Source organism: Anser brachyrhynchus (assembly GCF_964034855.1).
Source record: "Anser brachyrhynchus genome assembly, chromosome: 5".
In the NCBI taxonomy this organism is placed as follows: Eukaryota; Metazoa; Chordata; class Aves; order Anseriformes; family Anatidae; genus Anser; species Anser brachyrhynchus.
In genome coordinates, this window is record NC_137699.1 from 6,263,420 (window position 1) to 6,283,637 (window position 20,218).

The window sequence follows — 20,218 nt, forward strand, 5'->3', positions numbered from 1 at the left end:
TGAAGAACATTATTTCTCCCTATGCCACTAAACTTTTATATTCCAACCACCATATTTTTGAAATATGAAATTTTGAAATTTGATGTATTTTGAAATGAAATTTGATATATTTTGAAAATATATATATATATTTTAATTAAAATATTATCTGAAGTATTTCCCTCCATTCCAGCAAAGCATCTGAGCCCTCCAACCTAGAAAGGTCTTACAACAAAACATTCTTATATAGAAAACGTCTTGGTGGCTATATTGGATAGATTTGAGCCAATTAATATAAGTGAACAGCCTTTAAAATACACACAAAACTTTTTAGATTACCAGAACTGCACTTGTAAGTAATTCAGGAATATAGATGCTATGGAAGTGTGAGGAAGGCACAGAGCTTGGATTAGATTTAAAAACAAACAAAAAACCCCAACAGCTATATTTCTTATGCTAAAACTGTATTACTTTCTGTTTTCAGTAATGCATAATAGATATCCAGGGACAGATTCATTTGTGTTGTAACTCTATTAGTTTCAAAATCTTGCAACAGAGATGTATCCGGCCCTTCATATTTAGTACCAAAACACAATAAAAATCTGTTTCATTTTTTTAAATAAAATGGATAAATAAAATGAATTCCATGAAAGAAATTTGCATTTATATAGCTCTTCTCGTTGACAAAGGATCTCAAAGCAATTTGCTGATAGCCACATAAATTTCTAATTAAGAATTCTTTTTCGGATTATTTCTGCTTAAATGTGTCTTCTGAATCACCAGAACTTCAGGCTACTGCATGTTAACTGTGTCATATCCCAGTCTAAACCCTTACAAATTAGGAACTGGATTGGAACCCCTCCTGTGCTGGGCTGAATCCTTACTGAAAAGAGTAATCCCGCAGAATTCAATGAACCTACTCACACAGTAGGTGAGTAGTGTATTAAAATATTGTAGAGCGTACACCTATACATCTGAGGCCGTCCATGTGAGTTTCTCTGCCTTTATAATTCTTCCCTTTAAATTTAGAAAACCACAGTGTAATCCTACCAGAATAATATTAGCTCATTTTGCATCTGCATCCTAACAGAAAAACTAAACGCTCCCCCAAGTGGGATGCCACCCTGAAAGGGGGAGCTCTGTCTCACAAGCACGTGTTAGTCCTCATGTTCTGTAAAGAGCATCTCCTTTTTTTCTTTTTTTTTTTCCTTTCCTGAGCCAGAAACAGCGTCATTTGTCTGGTGGCTATGTGAAAAGCTTATCTAGTTCACTTTGTGTTCATCTAAAGTTGATCTGCTTAATTATTTCTTCCATTAAACAGCCCACTGCTGCTTCTTTCTGGTTAGAAAAAGTGTCAGTGTTACAGGAGAGAGCTTTTCTGCTCAGAGGCGCTGGGATTAGAACAATCGCTTTGCCATTGGAGATTTGTGTTTGGAGGCAGATTGTTTCTGAGCACGAAGGAACGTTTCTATGCTGACACGCACCCGTGTTATGAACTAACGTCAGGCTCTGGGGTGGCAGTAGTTATAGTCCAACGGATCAAAACTGTTGGTTTTGGATAAATAAGACATCTAGTGTTATTAGAAAACACAAGGAAGCATGTGGCAAGATGTCTCAGTTTAATGGCATCGTTTGTAGTAAAGCTGACTTCTTGGAGGTATGCTGTGCAGGGCTCCCTGGAAACAGACCATTAGGGAGGGCAAGAAAAGAATTTGATGCCTTCTTTTTTGTCACTGTGTCAACTTGGATGAGAGCATAATAAAATGGAGAATAATGGCAAACAAGGGCTTTGGGATCTCTGGTTCTTTGGTGTACCAAGAAGCACAAGGAATCAAAATGAATGAACTCTTCAGCAGTATGACAAACTTGTTGTATGTAGTTGCGCAGACCTTCTCTTCTCCTAGTACGTCACCTTGGTTTCTCCCTCCGATGCTGTACTCTCTGTTGATCTACATGTAGTGATATTTCCTATCTTCAGGAAGTTTACCTAACATTTCTCTGTTTTGCAATTACGACTATTTGAACAACAAGCAGCTCAAAGTTAAAATGCTTGAAAACTTGCTACAGCCAATGCAGTTTCTGTTTGCAGCCATCACCTGTCCAACTTTCTTCAAAGCTTTGCTAGATGTTTTTTCAGAGATTCCTTAGCACTGCCTCGTGGCTGGCTTTGGATCACAGCCACAGCTCTATTTCTTTGAATGGCTTCACTGAGTAGCCAGTAGAATTCAGCTTCTGCTGTCAGTCTGGACATATCTGAGCTACAGAGAAGAAAACGTGCTGCAACCTGGTTTCTTAAGCAACGCTTAGAGGGTTTCTCATAGTTTTGACTTGGTTCAAAGCTTTGACATTTGGGAAATGTTAAGGAGTAAGCTGAGTACTCCATACTTTCATTTATCTGATGCTGTTATCTCGGAACTCAGATTAGCCCAAATTGGATCGTGTCTCCTACTGTGAGTCATTTGCTTTGAAAAGGTCTCTGTGAGCTGAAAACCCAGTGACAAGTCTAGATTTTGGGTCCCGTATTCCTTTTGGGTAAACGGGCTTCTGCTTCCCACCGGAATCAGTAGTAGTAGGAATTAATAAATGCCTCACGTTTCAGTTCTGAAGTCTTTAATTTCAGAAATTACAGAAAATCTGAACACAAACTAATTTCTTTGGAAATTTGGAGGGAGAAGTGATTAAAAAAATTCCAGAGCCAATCTTTTGCACGGAGTTAAAGCACAGAAAAAGGAACACTACAGACCAAAGTCACTCTGCTGGTGCCTTCACCTTCCAGGCTTCATTTGGAATGACCGTGATTTTGCTCTGACAGATTCTTTCTTTCCACTTGTGATTGAAGAGAGGTAACTCTTCATAGAAGAGTCAGGCTCATCCTTCCCTGACACTGTGCCCATGCCCCCACCTGTTACCCTCAAGCGAGGGAGCTGCTAAAGCTGCTGCTGAAGTTCCCTCCTAATGTAAAAGAGGTTTGTGGGGTGGGTGCACAGCACATTCCACCCAAAGACGTGTGATGCTGAGGAAGAAGACTGCAAATCCCCTTAAAACAAGGACAGTATCAAATTGCAAAAAGGGATTCCAAACAACAACCAAAACCAGATTTAATCCATTTGGTCTGTAATTCGGCATGCTACCAGACCAGAAAGGTATAAAACTTTGCCAAACACTTGATGAGTTCTGCTTACGGCGTAGGCATAATAAAAATTCTGATGCAAGTTGCCTACTTTCTTCCACAAAGGCGTTTGTTTCACGAACACCTGTGCTTCGAAGATGATTTCATTGCCAGGCAACCCTTGTGTTGCTGCTAGAACACTGGGGAAAAGCTTTATTTCAAGGTAAGAAAGAAGAATGTGTCAACTGAGGATGACAGAATTGTTGTAGGTCAAACTTACTTTGATTCCACGTCTAGTGGGCTTGGGGATTTTTTTCTAACTTCTGAGTACACTGTACTATGTGAGGGCAGCTCTGAACTAAACAGAAAAAATATATATACCCATGGTCAGTACAAGCTGTAACTTTCAACATCAGGTTAACAGGCGTGTCCCACTGCATCATGCAATGCCCTTCTAGGACCACAGTTCATTAGGGCAGTATCTACTGGTGTTCTCAAGTGTACTGCCTGCCCTGAATGGGCAAAATTTACAGCTGAGACAAGAGTAAGCTCATCACAACTAGGGATGACAGCAAGAATAGAAAAATTATAAGGTGAGGATCTCATTTGAGGAAACTAATTGTGTCAGGACATTCTTAACTTTTTTACAGTTCCTTACATTCAACTAAGCCTATACTTAAATGCTTTCCTGAATTGAGGTCTAACAAATTTACACTTCAGTCGTACTGTTAATAATGTTGGGTTTATTTGACTCTAAAATGCATGCTCCATTTGAGTACGGTTTGATGCAATAAATGAAATATTTAGTGACTATTGGCACTTGGAGCTTCATCTTTGTGGATTTCTATAGTGTATCTTTCTCATTGAACATCTGTTCTCCATAGGGTGTGCATGATTAATTTCTAATAGCATTACAAGTAGGTAGGCTCATGCTTTGGGAAAAGAATAAAGGTCTTTCTTTTCCAATATAAATTTTTGTGGTTTTCTGCATAGTTCCTAATGGGATTCCTGCATTGAACTTGATACCAGAGACTTTGGGACAGAATATAGAAATATTTTATAAATTTCCTATTTCCCTATGTAACAAATCTATGCCAATCAAAGTCTTAAACCAATTCAGTATGTTTTGTTTCTTTCATGGAACATGTGCTTAGGTGGTGGTTATAATTTTAAGTTTTTCTAGGCTGATCAATAACATTTTTGGTTTGGAAAATGTTTTCTGAACTCTGCTTGCCTGGATTATAAATGTGGCATCATCTCACTTTAGGAAAATGTAATCTTTTAAAGGATTGAAGAACATTACACAAGAAATCTTGAATCTGTGGTTCTGACTCACTATTATGATGTAATTTGTGGCAAATAATGGAAAACACAGAAAGACAAGCAAAGTAAGAGCAGTAGTATTTCCTTAAGTAATTTTTAGATTGAGACTTAGAGGAGGGTGTTCTGTAGCTTTTCTATCATTGGGGGAATTATTAAACCCAGTACCTCTTACATAAGACATTTTTTAATAAATACAAAGGACAAGAAATGAAGACTGAAATATTCTGTCAGTTTCCTTGGATTAAGATCTAATTTTGAGAAAGAAAGAAAATAGAGTATTTTCCTTCAGAAATGTATGAGAGAATTATAGTTATAATTAAGGAAATAAAATCAGAAACAAAGCATTTCAAAAAGAAAAATGATAGTACTTACATTGGTGACATATTCAATATCCTTCCAAATATTACATTCCCTGGGAAAATCTGCCAAATCTAAAAAATTATCCACTATCACTTGGCCAATCAAGTCATGCCTGGAGAATCTGTCAAAGTCATACACTGAGAAATGGAGTTTCCGTGCATTCAGATCATTGTATGGGACAGTAAATAAAAAAACTTCATCAAATACTGGATTTAGGGTTTTTCTATGCACTTTAGTCTGGTGTTTTGTTTTCCTGTCAGGAAGCAGATATATCTTCACATATGGATCCGAAGTTCCAGAGAAGTCCTTTGCTGGCAGGTTGATGGCCTTGTGTATCTTCACTATCAGCTGCTCTAAATCACAGTCATATTTCAGAATAAAGTTCAGTTTTCCACATGCCTTGCTATTACTCCTCCGGCCATCATCTGTGTCCACTGATCTTTGTTTATATAGCTCTGGCTTAATGCGGCCAATTCCTGTCAGTTGCTCCTGTTTCTGAACCTGCTGGATGTTGAAGTCGGGGTTGGAAAGGTTGAGCTGTCTCCGGATTGAATTATGCCTTAAGTGAAAATAAAAGGTTATATGATAGGTTGTGTTGATGACCATAAGAATCTGTACATACACACCAAAGATCTTGTTTTCATTTGATGTGTTTTTGTAATGTACAACAGGGTCAGATTTGTACTTGCTAATGTTATAAAGCATGATAACTAATAATTGTCTCAAGCTAGTGGTATGCACTCTCCAAAGCTGGCTGAAGAAAGTAACAAATTTCAATTCATGGACATTGCAAATCCAAAGAATCTGCTATATTACATTGTATAATGTAATATGATAAGAACTGTAGCAGTTCTTATCAGTTACCATTTTCAGCTGATTCCTTTACATTCACAATGCTTATGAAATGAGTTACATTATGTAAATGGCAACAGGATCTGGCTTATTATACCTGTTGAGCTTGCTGATTTCTGGTGTTAAGATGAGGATGGACACAGAGAATACTTTTTGACATCTCTCCATTTCAGTTACTCATTGATCTGTGCTACTACCTCATTTTCAAGTGAACTGTTCTCATCTGAGATGGTTGGTTGACCACACCATCAATTGTTTTGTTTTGTTCTGTTTTTTTTTTTTTTCCACTCGTAACTGATGTAATGAGCTCCACAGTACTTAGGTTGAAAAGCTCCTTTATTTTCATTACTCTAAGGAGAGAAAGTTGGTTTTAGCTTCAGTCCAGTGAGATTTATTACCTGGAGTCACTCAGTTATTGTGATTGAAATTTCCACTTCATGAGATAAGAGAAATCAAATTGCAATCCCTGTAGGGGTAGTGGGATGTGAAAGTTGGATTAGGTAAAATCCTAATCTTATGAGCTGGATTCTACTTTTTTTTTTTTTTGTCCTATTCGAATTCAGCAATCATTCAGTGTATTGGAGTATCATGAGAGGTGGCTGAACGTGAAAAGAGCACGGAAATGGAAAATGCTAGTACAGGATTAGTCCAAAGCTATTTATGTTGAATGTAATCAGCAGTAGTTACTCTGGTACCATTGCTCATTCCTCCCCTTTAAATGTGTGTTTATGCATGCTTTAAAAAGGAACAGCTTCTCATAAACTACCCTCCTTTTTTCATTCTTGTTGTATAGCCAATACATAATTTTATAGTTCTCTGTTAGTCATTTCCATGACAAAATATTACCATGTCACAGAAAAAAGATCTATATTGCTCAACCCTTAAGCTCCTTGTAGCAGTGGGAGGTGCAGCCTATCCAAGGGAAGAATAAAAAAGAAGAACACGGGAGGCAGCTCTGCCTTGCTGAAGTCAACAAGGACTTGGAGCAGGGGAAGGTGCCTGCTCTCTGTGGCCACCCAGTTACACAGGAAAGGAGCAGACACAGAGGTGAAGGTGAACAAACCAAGGGTGCAGTGCAAAGAAGACAGGCCCCTCCTGCTCAGTGGAAGAGTCTTTCGGGGAAGACCTGGGCAACAGCATGGGGTAATGAATGAGAGGGGTAACGAGCAAAACTCATCAGCAGCAAACAGAATAGGGTTGGGGTGGGACCCGGGCAGGTCCTGCTCTTGTGGGCAGGGAGCCAGCATAACTGCTGCTGGAGAGGGCCAGGCTGGGGACAGCTGGCAGAAAAGTGAACTGCAGAGAGTCACAGGAGAGAAGACATGGTCCATGCACTGACGATGCTGAGGCATGTTCTTTTACAGATTGGGATTTCCACTGTTTCTTGTGAGATGACTGTGTTGTAGTGATGCTGTGCATTTGTCATTTGATTACGTATGAGAACTGCCACCATGTTGTAGAAGACAGAGCCTGCATCAGACTCAATTATTTCGTAATACTAAAGACACACAAGAGCTCTTGGTGTTAGATGTTGGATATGAATTTTCTGTTCTTAATGAATCTCACAACATGCTTATTTGCTAGTGCTTTGAAAACTGAGCAGCACCAGCCTGTGGTGGATATAAGTCTTGAGCTGGAATTCAAACTTGCATGTGGCAGGAGTCGAGCTTGAGTATTCATAATTGTGGCTTTGAGCTCCCCTTGGATTTCTACAGCAAAATGAGCCCAGGCCATTCTTGCACTAATCTAAAGAGAAAGGGCACCTGGAGCTTTTGCTGCATAACATTCATGCTGTTTTGAAAGCTTCTCAAATTCTGAGACATGTTTTTGACTACTGGCAATTCCTGAACTGGCTGCTAGCTGCTTTCGTGTTACCCATGTTCAGGTGTGCCTGCAGGCAAGAGTCTTGGCAAAAATTGCCCTCTCAGATGACAAGAAAAGAGGCTTAGTAAGTAAAAATTGGGCTAGGGCTGTACCTTCTCCAGCTAAAGTGCATCTGCTTTGACTCAAGAATTTACTCACTGGCTCTTCATGCGCAGATCCTTTTTCTTACTGTGTGAAGCATAACACACCCTCACCCTCCTTCTTTCCTGTTCCTTCTTGTGCTGGTTCTCCAGTTCCTCTGGAGCCTTTATTGACTCTTGTTCAGTCACTTTTCCCCCCACAGTCATTATTGTGGCTAAAACCTATGATTTTTAATTCTAACTCTTGAAAGTGTTTCATTAGGTTGCCCTACTTTTCTTCTTTAGCTATTTTAAAAGTCTTTGAGGAGATATTACTGAGTGCTCAGTATCACTGCTAAGTACAAATGGATATTCTTTACAAGTTAGATCTAGGGTGTTCATGCTTGTCCAACTTCTGAGGGGAAAGGCACAAATGAGTTAGTAGTTGTTAGAAAGTTGGAATACCATTGTTATCCTATCCTTTTAATCTAAGAGGTTTGTGTGCCTGAATAACTTTTATGTAATTTTTCAAAAGAACGTGTCAAGTAAATTATGCATTTGTAATAGAGTGGCGTAGTAGATAATCAAGCTGTACTATTTGGGCTGTATCTGTATTGGTTGACACCAGAGATAAGTTGGAGTTACTGACCGAGCAGAAGAGGTTGGTTCAGTGATCTGACGGTGCATTCGCGCATTGTGTATGCAGTTCTCCTTCGTTCCAGTTTGAGCATCTAACGGAATATCAGGGGAGGTGTGGCTGATCTTCATGGAGGACTCTGGATAGGTTGTCGGCTGACCCAGAAAATCTTCACTGTATTCATGGTCATTGGTCTCTGTATCTGTGTAGTTCAGGGATTCCTGTTTGTTGTCTTTGTTCCCAAATGGCAGGCCACGCTCTCGCCAAGGGATCCAACAAAGCTTCCAGGACACGAACAGGGACACACCAAAGAGAGCAAGACCACAGGCTGTGACAACTAAGGAGAGCAAGCTTACTGAGATATCTGCAAACAAGAAAAACACATGCATGTCAGATCTGTAGTATTTTCTGTTTGCAACTCTGCATCTCCAAGGCATACAATATGGGAGGTAAACATCTCTAGGTAGCAGAGCTACAGAAATTAAATTCTGGTCCCTGCAACAGTCATATAATAGGAGCACATTAAATGTTCTATTCTTTTTTAAATCTTTTCCCCCAAGGGGAAAACAAACAAACAAACAAACAAACAAATGAACAAAAAACTAGCCAACCTTGTTTGGACTTCAGTGTAAGGTTCATTTTGATAGAACTTAGTTTATATTTTCCCTCCAAAAGCCAGGTGAGATGAAGGGTCTTTCTAAGTATGAAAAAGGCTGCCTGCTTTGTCACTTTATTTTCTACTGGTGAAAGAGCAATGCCTGCAGTACTTTTTTTCTCTTTATTTTCCTTTTGAATAGTGAAATTCCCTTCATCTTCTTTATGAGATCCTACTACCATCTCTTCTAGAGGCTGTATTATACTTACATAACCATAAATGTTTGCGTGTATGCATGTCCATATGTGATATGAATTTTTTTTAGGTCTTTAACTGAAGTATCTTGTTTTATTAGTTTAATTCTTTTCTTTCTAATCTTAGACTCATTCTTACCTTCACAGATTATTTTTGACTATCAGTACATGTCCTGCTGTTCATCATTTAGTTTAGGGTACTAATCTCTTTTCAAAACTGAGATATTTATTTATTTTATTTTCTTTTAACTCCAAAGGCTCTTTGTTCTGTTGCTAAACTTCTGATATAAAAGGAGTGTAGAGGTGACTTTTTCTTCCTTCCCCCCCCCCCCCCCCCCCTTTCTTAGCATTATCCTACACCATAATCATATCAACACAAATAAGTTGCAACTAGGAGAGGCTTTTCTCTGTTTTGCTTTGTTTTAAGTTGCACATTGGGAAAATGACTCAGTGGAACAGCTGTTTTTATGGTTACAGTGTTTTTGAAATTAGTTTCTCTGTGGATTACATAATCGATCATGCCTGAAACACAATTAGTAAGAATTCTGTTTTACTGCCTCAAATTATAAACAACCTTATCGAAGCAATTTTTCACAGTGCTTGTAGGTTGAGAATGTCAAGAGCTAGCCTAGATTTTAAAACGGTGGCATGAGGTTGAATGGTTGCTCCTAGCAGGACAGTTATTTAAGAATGACAATTCAGGTGAAACAGCCTCAGTCAATCTGAACAAAGAATATTTAAAAAAAAAAAAAGTGGAAAAGTCAATAGCTTCAGCCCCTGCTGCGAGTTTCATTCTGACTCGCCAGACAGATTAAATTTCCATGGAGCAGGGAGTGACACTACAATCAGTTTCACACAGGAGCTGTCCAGTTTATTTTGCATGCTGAAAACCAATTTTAAACAATTTTAGCCAGCACGGCCCTTTCTGTCCTTCTCCCAGTTATATGAAGGCAAAACTCATTAACAGTAGGAACAGTACAGCACCTGCCTGGAATTATAGCAAAGAGTCTCAGAGCTGAAATTAATTAAAGAAATTCCTCCCATGCATAAAAGGCAATGTGGAAGAAAGAATGGTGGTTCGTGATGTTTTTGGAATATTTATTGGTAAACACGTCTGGCAATGAAGGCAGACAACCTTTCCATATGATTACAAAGCCGATGAACTGGGATGCAGTGGTGATGGAGGACCTTCAGAATAAAGCAATTTGTCTTGGATTCTCCGAAGGAGAAGGAAGAAATACATCAGAGGTCTGCAAAAAGGTCACTTTTTCAAAGAACTGATTTGTGTAAATGATCCAGCATTGAAGGAAATGAGAAATTGGGAGTTGCCAGAACCAGCCAGAAGATTACAAGGTGAGAACTGAACTCTACAACCTGCTCAGTGCCAAGGATGTGTGAAGGTGAGGAACAATGTGAAAGGCAGACTACCAGTTCCCTACCTTGAGGATGATTTTAGCAGAGGACACAGTCATCTAAAGAACTGCTTTCATGAGGAAAAAATACATAATAGCAATATGAACTACATTTAATTTGGAGAGTTTGAAAAACTTCAGTAATATACACCTGCATTTAATAACGTAACACCGAGAACCCTCATCTCATGACTTTCGGAGAAGCTGGGCAATAAACAGCTTAGGTAACTTGCCAAGCTGCTGAATAAGAAGAGACAATTTTTCATCATCTTGATTTTATTTCTTTCTGAATCCTTAGGAACCATTTCTTGTATGCATTTTTTATTTCTGTGGGTGGAACAGGGACAATCACATACCTGTCTTCCTTCTATGAAAGACCATGGAGCTAAAGGGCAGTTCTCTAAGCTGTAACCTTTCACTGGCCAGTAATTTTCAGATATTGACCACCTGTCTGGCACATTTCAGCAGCTTTTCCACTTAAAATATTTGGTCTGCGTTAATGCAAATCTCCTTGGCAACTTAGCTGGCATATAATAGTAATCTGCTAGAGTTTGTAAGTGACAAAAAATGTCTTTACTGATCTAATAGCTGGCCGAGTGAGCTGCAGGTGTTAGCATTCCAGTGATTCTTAAAGACAGAGTTCAAAGGAGTTGTATCTTGTATTTTTCTTTCTGATATCTAGTGGTAGTATCTACCGAAAAGGAATTATATTATGTTGTTCCTCCTGTAAAAACTAAAGCTTCTGTTTTATAAGAAACAAAAATACAAACAAGACAATAAAAAGAAAATTTGTCATGACTGTGTATACACAACTATAGTAAGTTCTGTCCAGGTTCCCATGCCTCCAACTTGCTGCTTTTGGTTATTTTCTTATTCTCTCTGAATACATACTTTGCACAGTTGATATGTAAAATTGCTATATACATATGGTCTTGTAATATCCAGCAAAAAGTAATTAGAATAATCCGGGAGGGGAAAAAAAAAAAGAAACAAAAGAGATGACACCAGTTTTAAAGATGCCAAGCTGGACTGTTAAGTACTCTGTGTGGAACATGGCATGGAGTTGGCTTAAATGGCTCTATTTCATCTTATTGTACAGAATCAACTTGTGTGCTACATTTGCAGGACAGAAAATGTAGCTGGAGAGAAATAGTATAAGATTTTCTAAAAGCCATTTGAAATTTGAGACATGCTTGTAACTTGTTAGGTATAACGGGAAGCTGGTGGTTTGCTGAGTGGGAAAGAAATATATGAGGTATATATGTTTATACTCTAAATTCGTATGACTGTCAGGCCTGTTAAGTCCTTCATATTGCAATAACTGAGTAGTTTTACTTTGTGACAGTACCAGTTCCCATGACTCCAGTCAAGAACTGTAATGCACATTTCTACCCAACCACATTCTCTGCGACTTCTTGGGATATGTTAAATAGAATCAGATGAATTATTTGCTTGGAATAAATAATACAATACATTTAGACCTTTTTTTTTCTTTTTTTCTTTTTTTCTTTCCCACGTAGGATCATTCAGAAAGTTAACTGAGTTGCTAACTAATAATTTGCAACTATTGATCCTGTTCTTTTAGGAGACAGAAAATATTAGTGCCTGGGGTTATGGAAGAATTTAACTTCTTATCTAGTCATAGAAAGTGATTGGTCACGTTTGGAAAGTATTGTTTGTGTTCTCTTATTGGCAGAACGAAAGGTTTTAATAGAGAAATGAATGATGAAGAATGAATAAAGAACAACCCTGTTTTCTAGTAGGAATTTTTGGACAAATTGTATGTGTTAAAAATTATGAAAATGTCAGGATTTGCAGAAAATTTTCATGAATAAATCATTAGAGAACACATTAATCTTGACTGTTACGCCCCTATGAATAATAATAAAGTGAAATTGCCATTTATTTCTGCCTTAGATAGCCAGAAGCAGGAAGTACCCAGGTTACATAAGACGAGCAAACAGCTTATTTGAACCATGCCAATAAGCTTAAAATTCCATTATAGTCCTTGAAAGACCAACAAGTTGCAATAAATACTAAAGAACCATTTGAGAGCGCTAAAAGAAATGACACACAAGCATTTCATTTCCCACTTGTATAAAACCGTACAGTAATATTGTGTGAAGTGCTCAAAAAAAAAAAAGTTATGGAGATGTGTTAACAATATAAACACAAAAAGAAGTAGCAACAGTTTCTGCAATTTTTTAACAAATTCCTTTGAACTCTGATCGCCCTTAGGTCACAATCTTTCCAAGGGGAAAAAAAGTACTTACCAAGTGCCTCATTAAATGACATTTTTTTTCCTGGAAAAATTTGTAGAATTAAATAATATGATTGTATTTTCACAGAACTAGCCATAATGACGAATAGGAGTTTGAGTGGCTTAGGTAGTTGTAGAACAAGATATGTACATAAATTTTTTTCTAGCATCCATTTTCTTTTCTCTAGGAAACACTGAAATTCATATACCATTTCATCTTTGACTACTTGTCCCTTGCATTTTCTCATCCACAGTGGAAACCATTAGCCTCTCTAATTTGGAATAAGCTAAAAAAAAGTCTGTCTATTTTTGAACCTTACTTTTTTTTTTTTTGGAGGGGGGTAGGAAATAAATATATAAAGAATAAGAGGAGAATATTACTCTTCTGGGTAATTTATGTAAAATAAAAGTGCACACTTTTCTTTAAAATCAGAATGAAAATAAAGTCAACCATTTTGTTAACTTTCCTTTTCAGAATCAACTGCTCTAAGCCTATATTATGGGAGTTTGGCACATCACAGTGGTTCAATGTTTACAATCCTCGCTTTGCATTTAAGGAAGTGCCAAAATTCACATCATTTCTGTACACTGGCAGATCATAAAAAGGTTGCCAGAAGTGTTGGCACCTCACAATGGATTTCAGGAAAGCTGTCTGCATAGCTTGATATGGGTAAAGAGGAAACATTACTTACCTTGACCTTCATGAATCTAATGAGAAGTTTACAGCTGGTTTTAAGTTTGGATGGTCCTTATTTTTTTCCTGAATAACTGCACTCTCATCTTTACGTAATATGTAGGATGGAAAGATAGTTCAAAATACTCCAGGCTGCTCTGGCCAGGACTTTTTGTCAAGTGACTCTCCTGAACTTGTTGCACACTATTCTCTCTGAAAAGTAAACTATCACAAACCACTAGCATCTTTAGCTGATTATTTAGTCTGATTTATCTTTTAGCAGGAAGTTGTTGGCATAAAGGGAAATAAATACAGCTTTGAGAGCATTTATCCCTCCCAGATGAAGAGCCAGATGCACTGAAATGCTCACACTGGCTTTTTAGAAAACATTTCAGAGTATCACGGTGAATGTATTGTATCTGTTGTGCTTTGTAAACTTAGGATACCCATTTTATACAGTGAAGCTTTTGGGCCTGATCCATAGGTATTAGGATATGATGATAATTTTATCAACTGGGATATTTACTACTTGGAAAAGCAGTGAATCAGTAATTTACTATTAGATCAAGTTTCCTATCAATTTATTATTAGGAATATACAGAATATATTAATTTTCAATCCTTACTCCTCTTCATCTCCAGAGAAAAAAAGAAACAAATTTAGGGTGTCTACAGACTGCTACTAGTGGATAATTCTGGAAATCCAGTCTGTCTGGAATCCTGTCTTTCTAAACAGCAAATTCTCTAAGAGAAAACTGTAGAACAGATGTGAAAACAGAGAAATTAAGAGCAGCGACTGGAGAAAAACAAGAAAAATCTAAAGTGAAACAGCTTGTAAAATGTAACGGCCAAAGAGAACAGGATTAAGAAGCAGATTTGAACAACACATCATTCAGGCTGCTCTTCTGTTTTTTCATTCCTAGGAAGTGATCACTTTAATGTTGAGATGCTCTTGGAAGCTTTCCTAATTTTCATAAATCCAAAGGAAAATCTCAATATATTTTTTTAAATTTTTATTTATTTTTCTTTTCTCCAAAGCATATTGTTAAGAATGCATGCTTTGAGTAAGAACTGAACATATCTGTATTTCTGCTTCACTGAGTGTAATCGTACACTCATGCAAGACATTCTTTATACTAAAATAAATCTGTAAAAAGGAATTAGTAGAAACAACCCTTTGAAGTTTTCTTATGAAGTAGACAATTTCATGTTGTAGTTACTCAGTTGTGAATGTAAAATTGAAACTGGACAACTTAAGGGCTTTTTCTTCTTGCCTTTAACTAGTTTTATGGAGAGGAAATCTGATATACTGTAATTATGATTAACAAAGCAAATATCATACAGTGCAGTAGTGAGAGATACCCACCCGTCCTGGATTATTGGCCCACACTGATCAGTATTTGTTACAGAGAGTAAAGCACTGGAGTATAAGCCTGCTGTCCCAGCGAGCATACCCAAACTATGCACTGGGTTATAGAAATGAACTCATTGAAGTTTTGACATTGGTAAGGGATGGTGGTGATCTTCCTGCCCCACAGTTACTTTCTGAGGATTGTCAATATTCTTACTCCGATCATGCAGGAGGTGCCCAAACATGAGGCTTTCTTGCTGATCAGTACGCTGGCAGGCAGCTTGTTCTGTACTATAGCTGGCTGTATGGATGAACTCGGGCTTTACCCTCTCTACTGCTGCTGATCTAAACATTTTTAAAAGTTGCAATAGCTAAAAACAAAAATAAAATTTGGAAAATAAAAAATCAGAACAGTGTGTTTCAGCATTCATTTACTGTCCTATCAGTGAAGTAACCACAGGATTGCTGCTCTCTGAATTCTAGACATTAGTGTGAGCTCACAGAGGTGATGTGAACTGTTGCCAGGGACTGTTGAAGATGAATATATTAACATGCCCCTAAGTTCCTTGACTAAAACTGGGCAGAGTTATACCTGGAGAAATGTGGCCATACCACAGAACCGAAGGGGCACGGTAAATGAATCAGTTACTCTGAAAGGTCAGATGTTACTGAGAACTCATTGGATTCAGGGGGAAAACAAATCTTTTGAGGGGGACAGATGGGGGACAAAGGACAAAGATAACAGCTAGATATAATCTTGCATATTGTTAACCCTGTCCATCCCTTGTGCCTTCCTGCCAAAAATACCCATCGCTGTTTTCTCTAGAAAAAAACAGATTAGGATAATATAGAAATGCCCAAGAACAGTGTCTATAACTAGCTCATTAAGGCTAGACATTCTGGCAGCTGTCAAGATTAAGATGTTTCAGCTTTCATGGATAAACAGCTTGTTTTTGCCCTCACACCTGCACGTGAAAAGGGGGACATTGCTTAACAAACACAATCCTTCAGAAAGGACTGATCAGTCAGAAGTTAATTTGGTTTTCATTCATCTAGACATAAAGGTCAAGATACTAATGCTTCAAGATTTCAGGGTATTAATGTTGATTGTAACTTAACAGAATGCATTAATTTTGCATGAAGTTTCAAAAGCGGCAAGGGACCTCACAGTGCATTTAACCCCTAAGAAAAGCAGGAAGTGATTTTATTTTAGATATTTAAGAAACACTGTAAGTCTTTTCGCACAAAGAAGGAAACATCTTTGAAGGAAACACTTTTGAGCACCCAAGACTCTAAGGTTACTGGAAGAATCAATAGCTTTTATGTTTTATACAAAAAGTCATTTATAGCCATGACTGCATGTTCAACCCTATTTACCACTATCAAACACTGTGAAAAAGTGTGTTACTTCAATGTGCCTAAAAAATGTTCAGCAATTAAAAAATTAACACAATGTTTTAAAAGCATTCCAAAAGTTTTGATCTTGTTCCCTCAATGGTAATGGGGGGGAGCAGTTCATACTTTTTCATACTCTTTTAAACACTGCAGCCTTAGGCAGGTGGCAACCACACCAGTTTACGTTGTTTCATATGTTCAAAGGCTTCTCCTTTGCTTTCTTTTCTCCCTCACTCCATCCCTCTCCTCTGATACACTCATGCGTGCATCCTAAGCATGAGATATATCAGCTGAGTGGATATATCTACTCATATCCACATATATCCACATATCCACTCTATGAGTGGAAAACTAAGTCTGAAGTTAAGTGTATATTAAATTCATAGAAAGCAGCCACTGACATAAGGTTAATAAATGATGTCGCTTCTAGGGCTTTGGTGTTTAAGAAAAAAGTTACTAAATTCTGATGAGTAAAATAGATACTGATGGTGACGACTCTCGGATCTGTAAAACTGGAACCACAGTTTTCTTCTGTGACCTTGCTCCTTTTTGACTGAGTTGTGATGAGTTGTGTGAGAAAAATCTACTAAATGCAAACTGTTCTCAGTGGTCATTCAGGTGGGAAAAGGTCATCACTGATGACACATCATAGTGACCTCAGAAATCCAAAAAGAAATCTCCTGTGCACCCTGAGCTTGACTAGCTGCTAGATGCAGGCTTAGAGTATTCCCAGGAGTGTGGACATCCAGGATTGATTAAGATAAGGTCTCTTCTGACACCTTTCTTGTCAAAATCTTCAGAGTACCAATTTGATGCAAAATGTGTGCATCATTACTATTTGTCAACTAACAGTACACCTCCTGCCCTCTTGCTTGATGACAAGAAGGTCCACTGAAAATAAATATATTCCTCTAGTAATTTCAAATATGATACAAATTTGAAAAGAAATGCAAATCTAGATTTTTAAGAGAGAAATTTCATTTAAGATAGTTTTAAGAGAAATCTGCAAGCTATCGTTTTTTTCAGATTTTCTGTCTTAACAGCTTAGGGACCTTATATATCTGCAGGACATTCATGCGCATGCAGAGTTGTGTGCTGCTTTGTGTGCGTGTCATTCATAATCTCTGAAAGTTACATTTATGCACACAGGAGAATTTTTCGGCCCACGACTTGCAACACTGATGATGTTTTGTTCATGGTACTCAAGAAGATGATAATGCTGTAGCATGCTTTTTTTTTTTTTTTTTTAATGTCTCTCTGAAGAGTCATTTTAAAAGTCAACATTTGGATAACACCAAAACCCATTTATTTTAATGGGGGAAAATAATTTCTTTATTTGTGTACAGACATCTTTCTGTTAACTGTAAATGTACTTATCTGACACAGCTAGAATAACATCTTTCTAACAGACAGCTGCAGAATAAAATGGAAACAGGTTAAATTCCATTCTGGATATCACCAGAAACTATATTCTTGCTTCTTTCCACACCTGAGTGTGAAACACACATCTCCCTGACACTGGTTCAGCTTACCCAAGATCTGAAATTTCTTAATTTCTTCAAAAAGAACCTGTTGCTCCAACTGACTGTATTCTGACACCTTAAATAGTACAAGTCCTGTAGGGATTCCATTGACAGTGGCCACTTCAGGCTTTCTACTGATAAAAAGATTAAAAAAAAAAAAAAGTGCAGACTGTAATTATACCTGTATTCTGTATTTGCTCCAGGTCTCAGCTCAAGAAAACTCCTGAACCACTACTGCTATGTCCCATGCAGACTAACCTAGACACGCCTTAGCTGCAAGATGTGTACCACCTGCTGAGATACAGTAAGGTACTGCTTTTTAAACACTTACCAATTGTGAGCTGCTGCTGTTTGACTCATACTAATGCTCATTTGTGTGCTGCTGTCCTTTCCATCTTCCATTTCTTCCATTTAGCACAGAATGGTGCTTTACAGTGACCTTCAATTTATTTATTTATTTGGGTAATGGATCAGAGGAAAAAAGGTCTACTGCAGCTCAGAGGAAGTTCTGGAGGTGGTTACTTCCCAGATGCAACCCGTGTTTCACTTTTAGTGCTCCTTCTCATTCGCACTGGTAAATAAGTCAGGACTGCATAGATGTTAGACATCCGTGGTTTATGGGAACCTATTTGATTCCACAGTGGCAGAGAAGAGCACTAATGCGGTCAGTCCTAGTTTAAGATATTTTTTTCTATTGTTCCCCTACCTCTTATCTGTTATCCCCTACTGTGTCCTGCTATTCTCTCCACTCTCCCTGTGAGAAAGAGCTCAGGTGTGTCTAAGCAGGTTGCTGCTCTGTGACAGTGGGAATGCATGTTCACTGCCCTCCTGAACTCAGCATCCTCTCCCCCTAGGCAAACTGTCATTTATCAAAAACTTTATTAGCTTGCAGATACTATGATTACCAGTTAGTTTGCAGTTAGTGTGAATTGGGAAAGAGCTGTTCTGCTTTGTCAGTATGATTCTTCTGAAGGCATTGATGACCCCACAGTTCTGGTTATGAAAGGCAGAAATACAAAACTTCTCTAAGTACCATTCATTTATCTTATCTTTCTGAAGCTTGATTAAACTCTGGAAGAATAGAACATACTTCTCTTTGAAAGCAGTGTGTTCAGAGAGCAAGAACTGTCTCACTAAAATGCCCCTGCTCCAGATCTTTGTCCTGAATTCCCAAAGACTTCAGAGCTTTGCAATAGTAAGCTTTCTGGAGGACAATTATAACAACTTTTATTTTGGCACTCCGCACCAAGTATACTGGATATAAACTCCAGTAACCAGACTATCAGGAAAAGAGCTCTTCGGTTTTTATGAACCATGCAAAGCCATACAATGTAGAAAAAGGCAGTACTGCTAAATAAGTTTGTCATGTTTCTGGAATCAGTACATTTACAGAGCTTACTCAAAGCAGTTCAGAGTTATGCTGTGGGTATACTGCTTCTCAACCTAAGGCTACCGCTAGAGCTGTTGGCTCAGGTATTTTTTCAGGGAAGAAGTTTATTAGACATTGGGCTGATTCAAATCTTCTCTAATTTAAACAACCCTATTTTAAATCTGTATTTTAGAGGTAGTTTTTGTTATTTACAGTGGATTCTTAACATAAGAAAGAAAACAGTTTGCTCATTAAATGCTGAAGTGATATTTTACTGTGTTACTTTTGGAGGATCTTCTCTTATGATTGTTCTTTCATATAACACCAAAATACGTTATTTAGGTGCTCTCCCGTATCATTTTATTGAGGAAAATAGTTGATTATTTTTTTTCAGTTTTTCAACTTAATACTTCCTTGTTTTGTAATGGAATGAAAATCTTAAGCACTTAAGAAAAATCTACAACTATACAACATTCTTAAATTTATTTATGAAGAAATAATAAGAGCTCAAAAGATGCAAATATCAGGAAAACATAAAATGAATTTGACAGTCATTCCAGTCAAAGAGGAACTGCACACTAAAAATCATACATTTCTGCCCCCCAAAGAAATCTTTAACCCTTGTTGGTACAAAAATAAATGAAAATGAGATTTTGACATTAACTAGAGCAAGGGGAATCACTGATGTCATTTACTCATGAATCAATTTCTATATTCTGACTGTTCTACAAAAAAAGTGGGAAATAAATTAGACTAAAAAATGAAAGAAGTTTGTAGTTTATTAACCTCTTGACTGTCCTAAGAATGTGCTTTGAATGCTGCACTGAAGTCATATGTGTACAGTTTTTAACATGTCCTTATTAGAATAGACAGAATAAATGGAAATAGGTAATTGAATTTCTTTCAGCTTATAGAATGCATGCAGACACATGTCTTTGTGAATTAAAATTACTAACTTCTCAGTTTTTATGGAAAATTTCCTCACTCTGTAAATAACCTTAGGTAAAATATCAAATGACAGCTTTCTGTCTTTAACTAAGTATTAGTTTTGTCATTGCTGTTGGATAAGTATTTTTTTTTAATCAAGGATTGTCCTTGACATTTGCTAGAAAGCATCAGAATTTTGCATGTGTTTTCTCCAAGCATCTGAACATACATAGTTAAAGCCATTGGGAGTAAATCTG

At 37.5% G+C, this 20,218-nt stretch overlaps 1 protein-coding gene and 1 long non-coding RNA gene across 8 annotated transcripts in view; one reads left to right on the plus strand and one right to left on the minus strand.

The window, feature by feature from the left end:
* The window catches only part of LOC308195236, a 303,868-nt gene that overhangs the window by 104,135 nt on the left and 179,515 nt on the right, over positions 1 to 20,218 (plus strand). For all 3 annotated transcript variants that reach the window (XR_013951363.1, XR_013951364.1, XR_013951365.1), the window contains exon 3: positions 17,869 to 17,974. This is a non-coding gene — a long non-coding RNA (uncharacterized lncRNA). The remainder of the gene's footprint in view (positions 1 to 17,868; positions 17,975 to 20,218) is intronic.
* SYT9 (synaptotagmin 9) overlaps positions 1 to 20,218 on the minus strand; it is an 81,806-nt gene that overhangs the window by 41,279 nt on the left and 20,309 nt on the right. For all 5 annotated transcript variants that reach the window (XR_013951359.1, XM_080592288.1, XM_080592286.1 and 2 more), the window contains exons 2-3: positions 8,216 to 8,567; positions 4,784 to 5,330 (exon numbers count right to left, since the gene is read on the minus strand). Coding sequence is in view for 4 of the 5 variants with exons in the window: in XM_080592288.1 (XP_080448414.1) it covers positions 4,784 to 5,330; positions 8,216 to 8,567 (899 nt within the window). In the remaining variant the exon portion in view is untranslated. The remainder of the gene's footprint in view (positions 1 to 4,783; positions 5,331 to 8,215; positions 8,568 to 20,218) is intronic.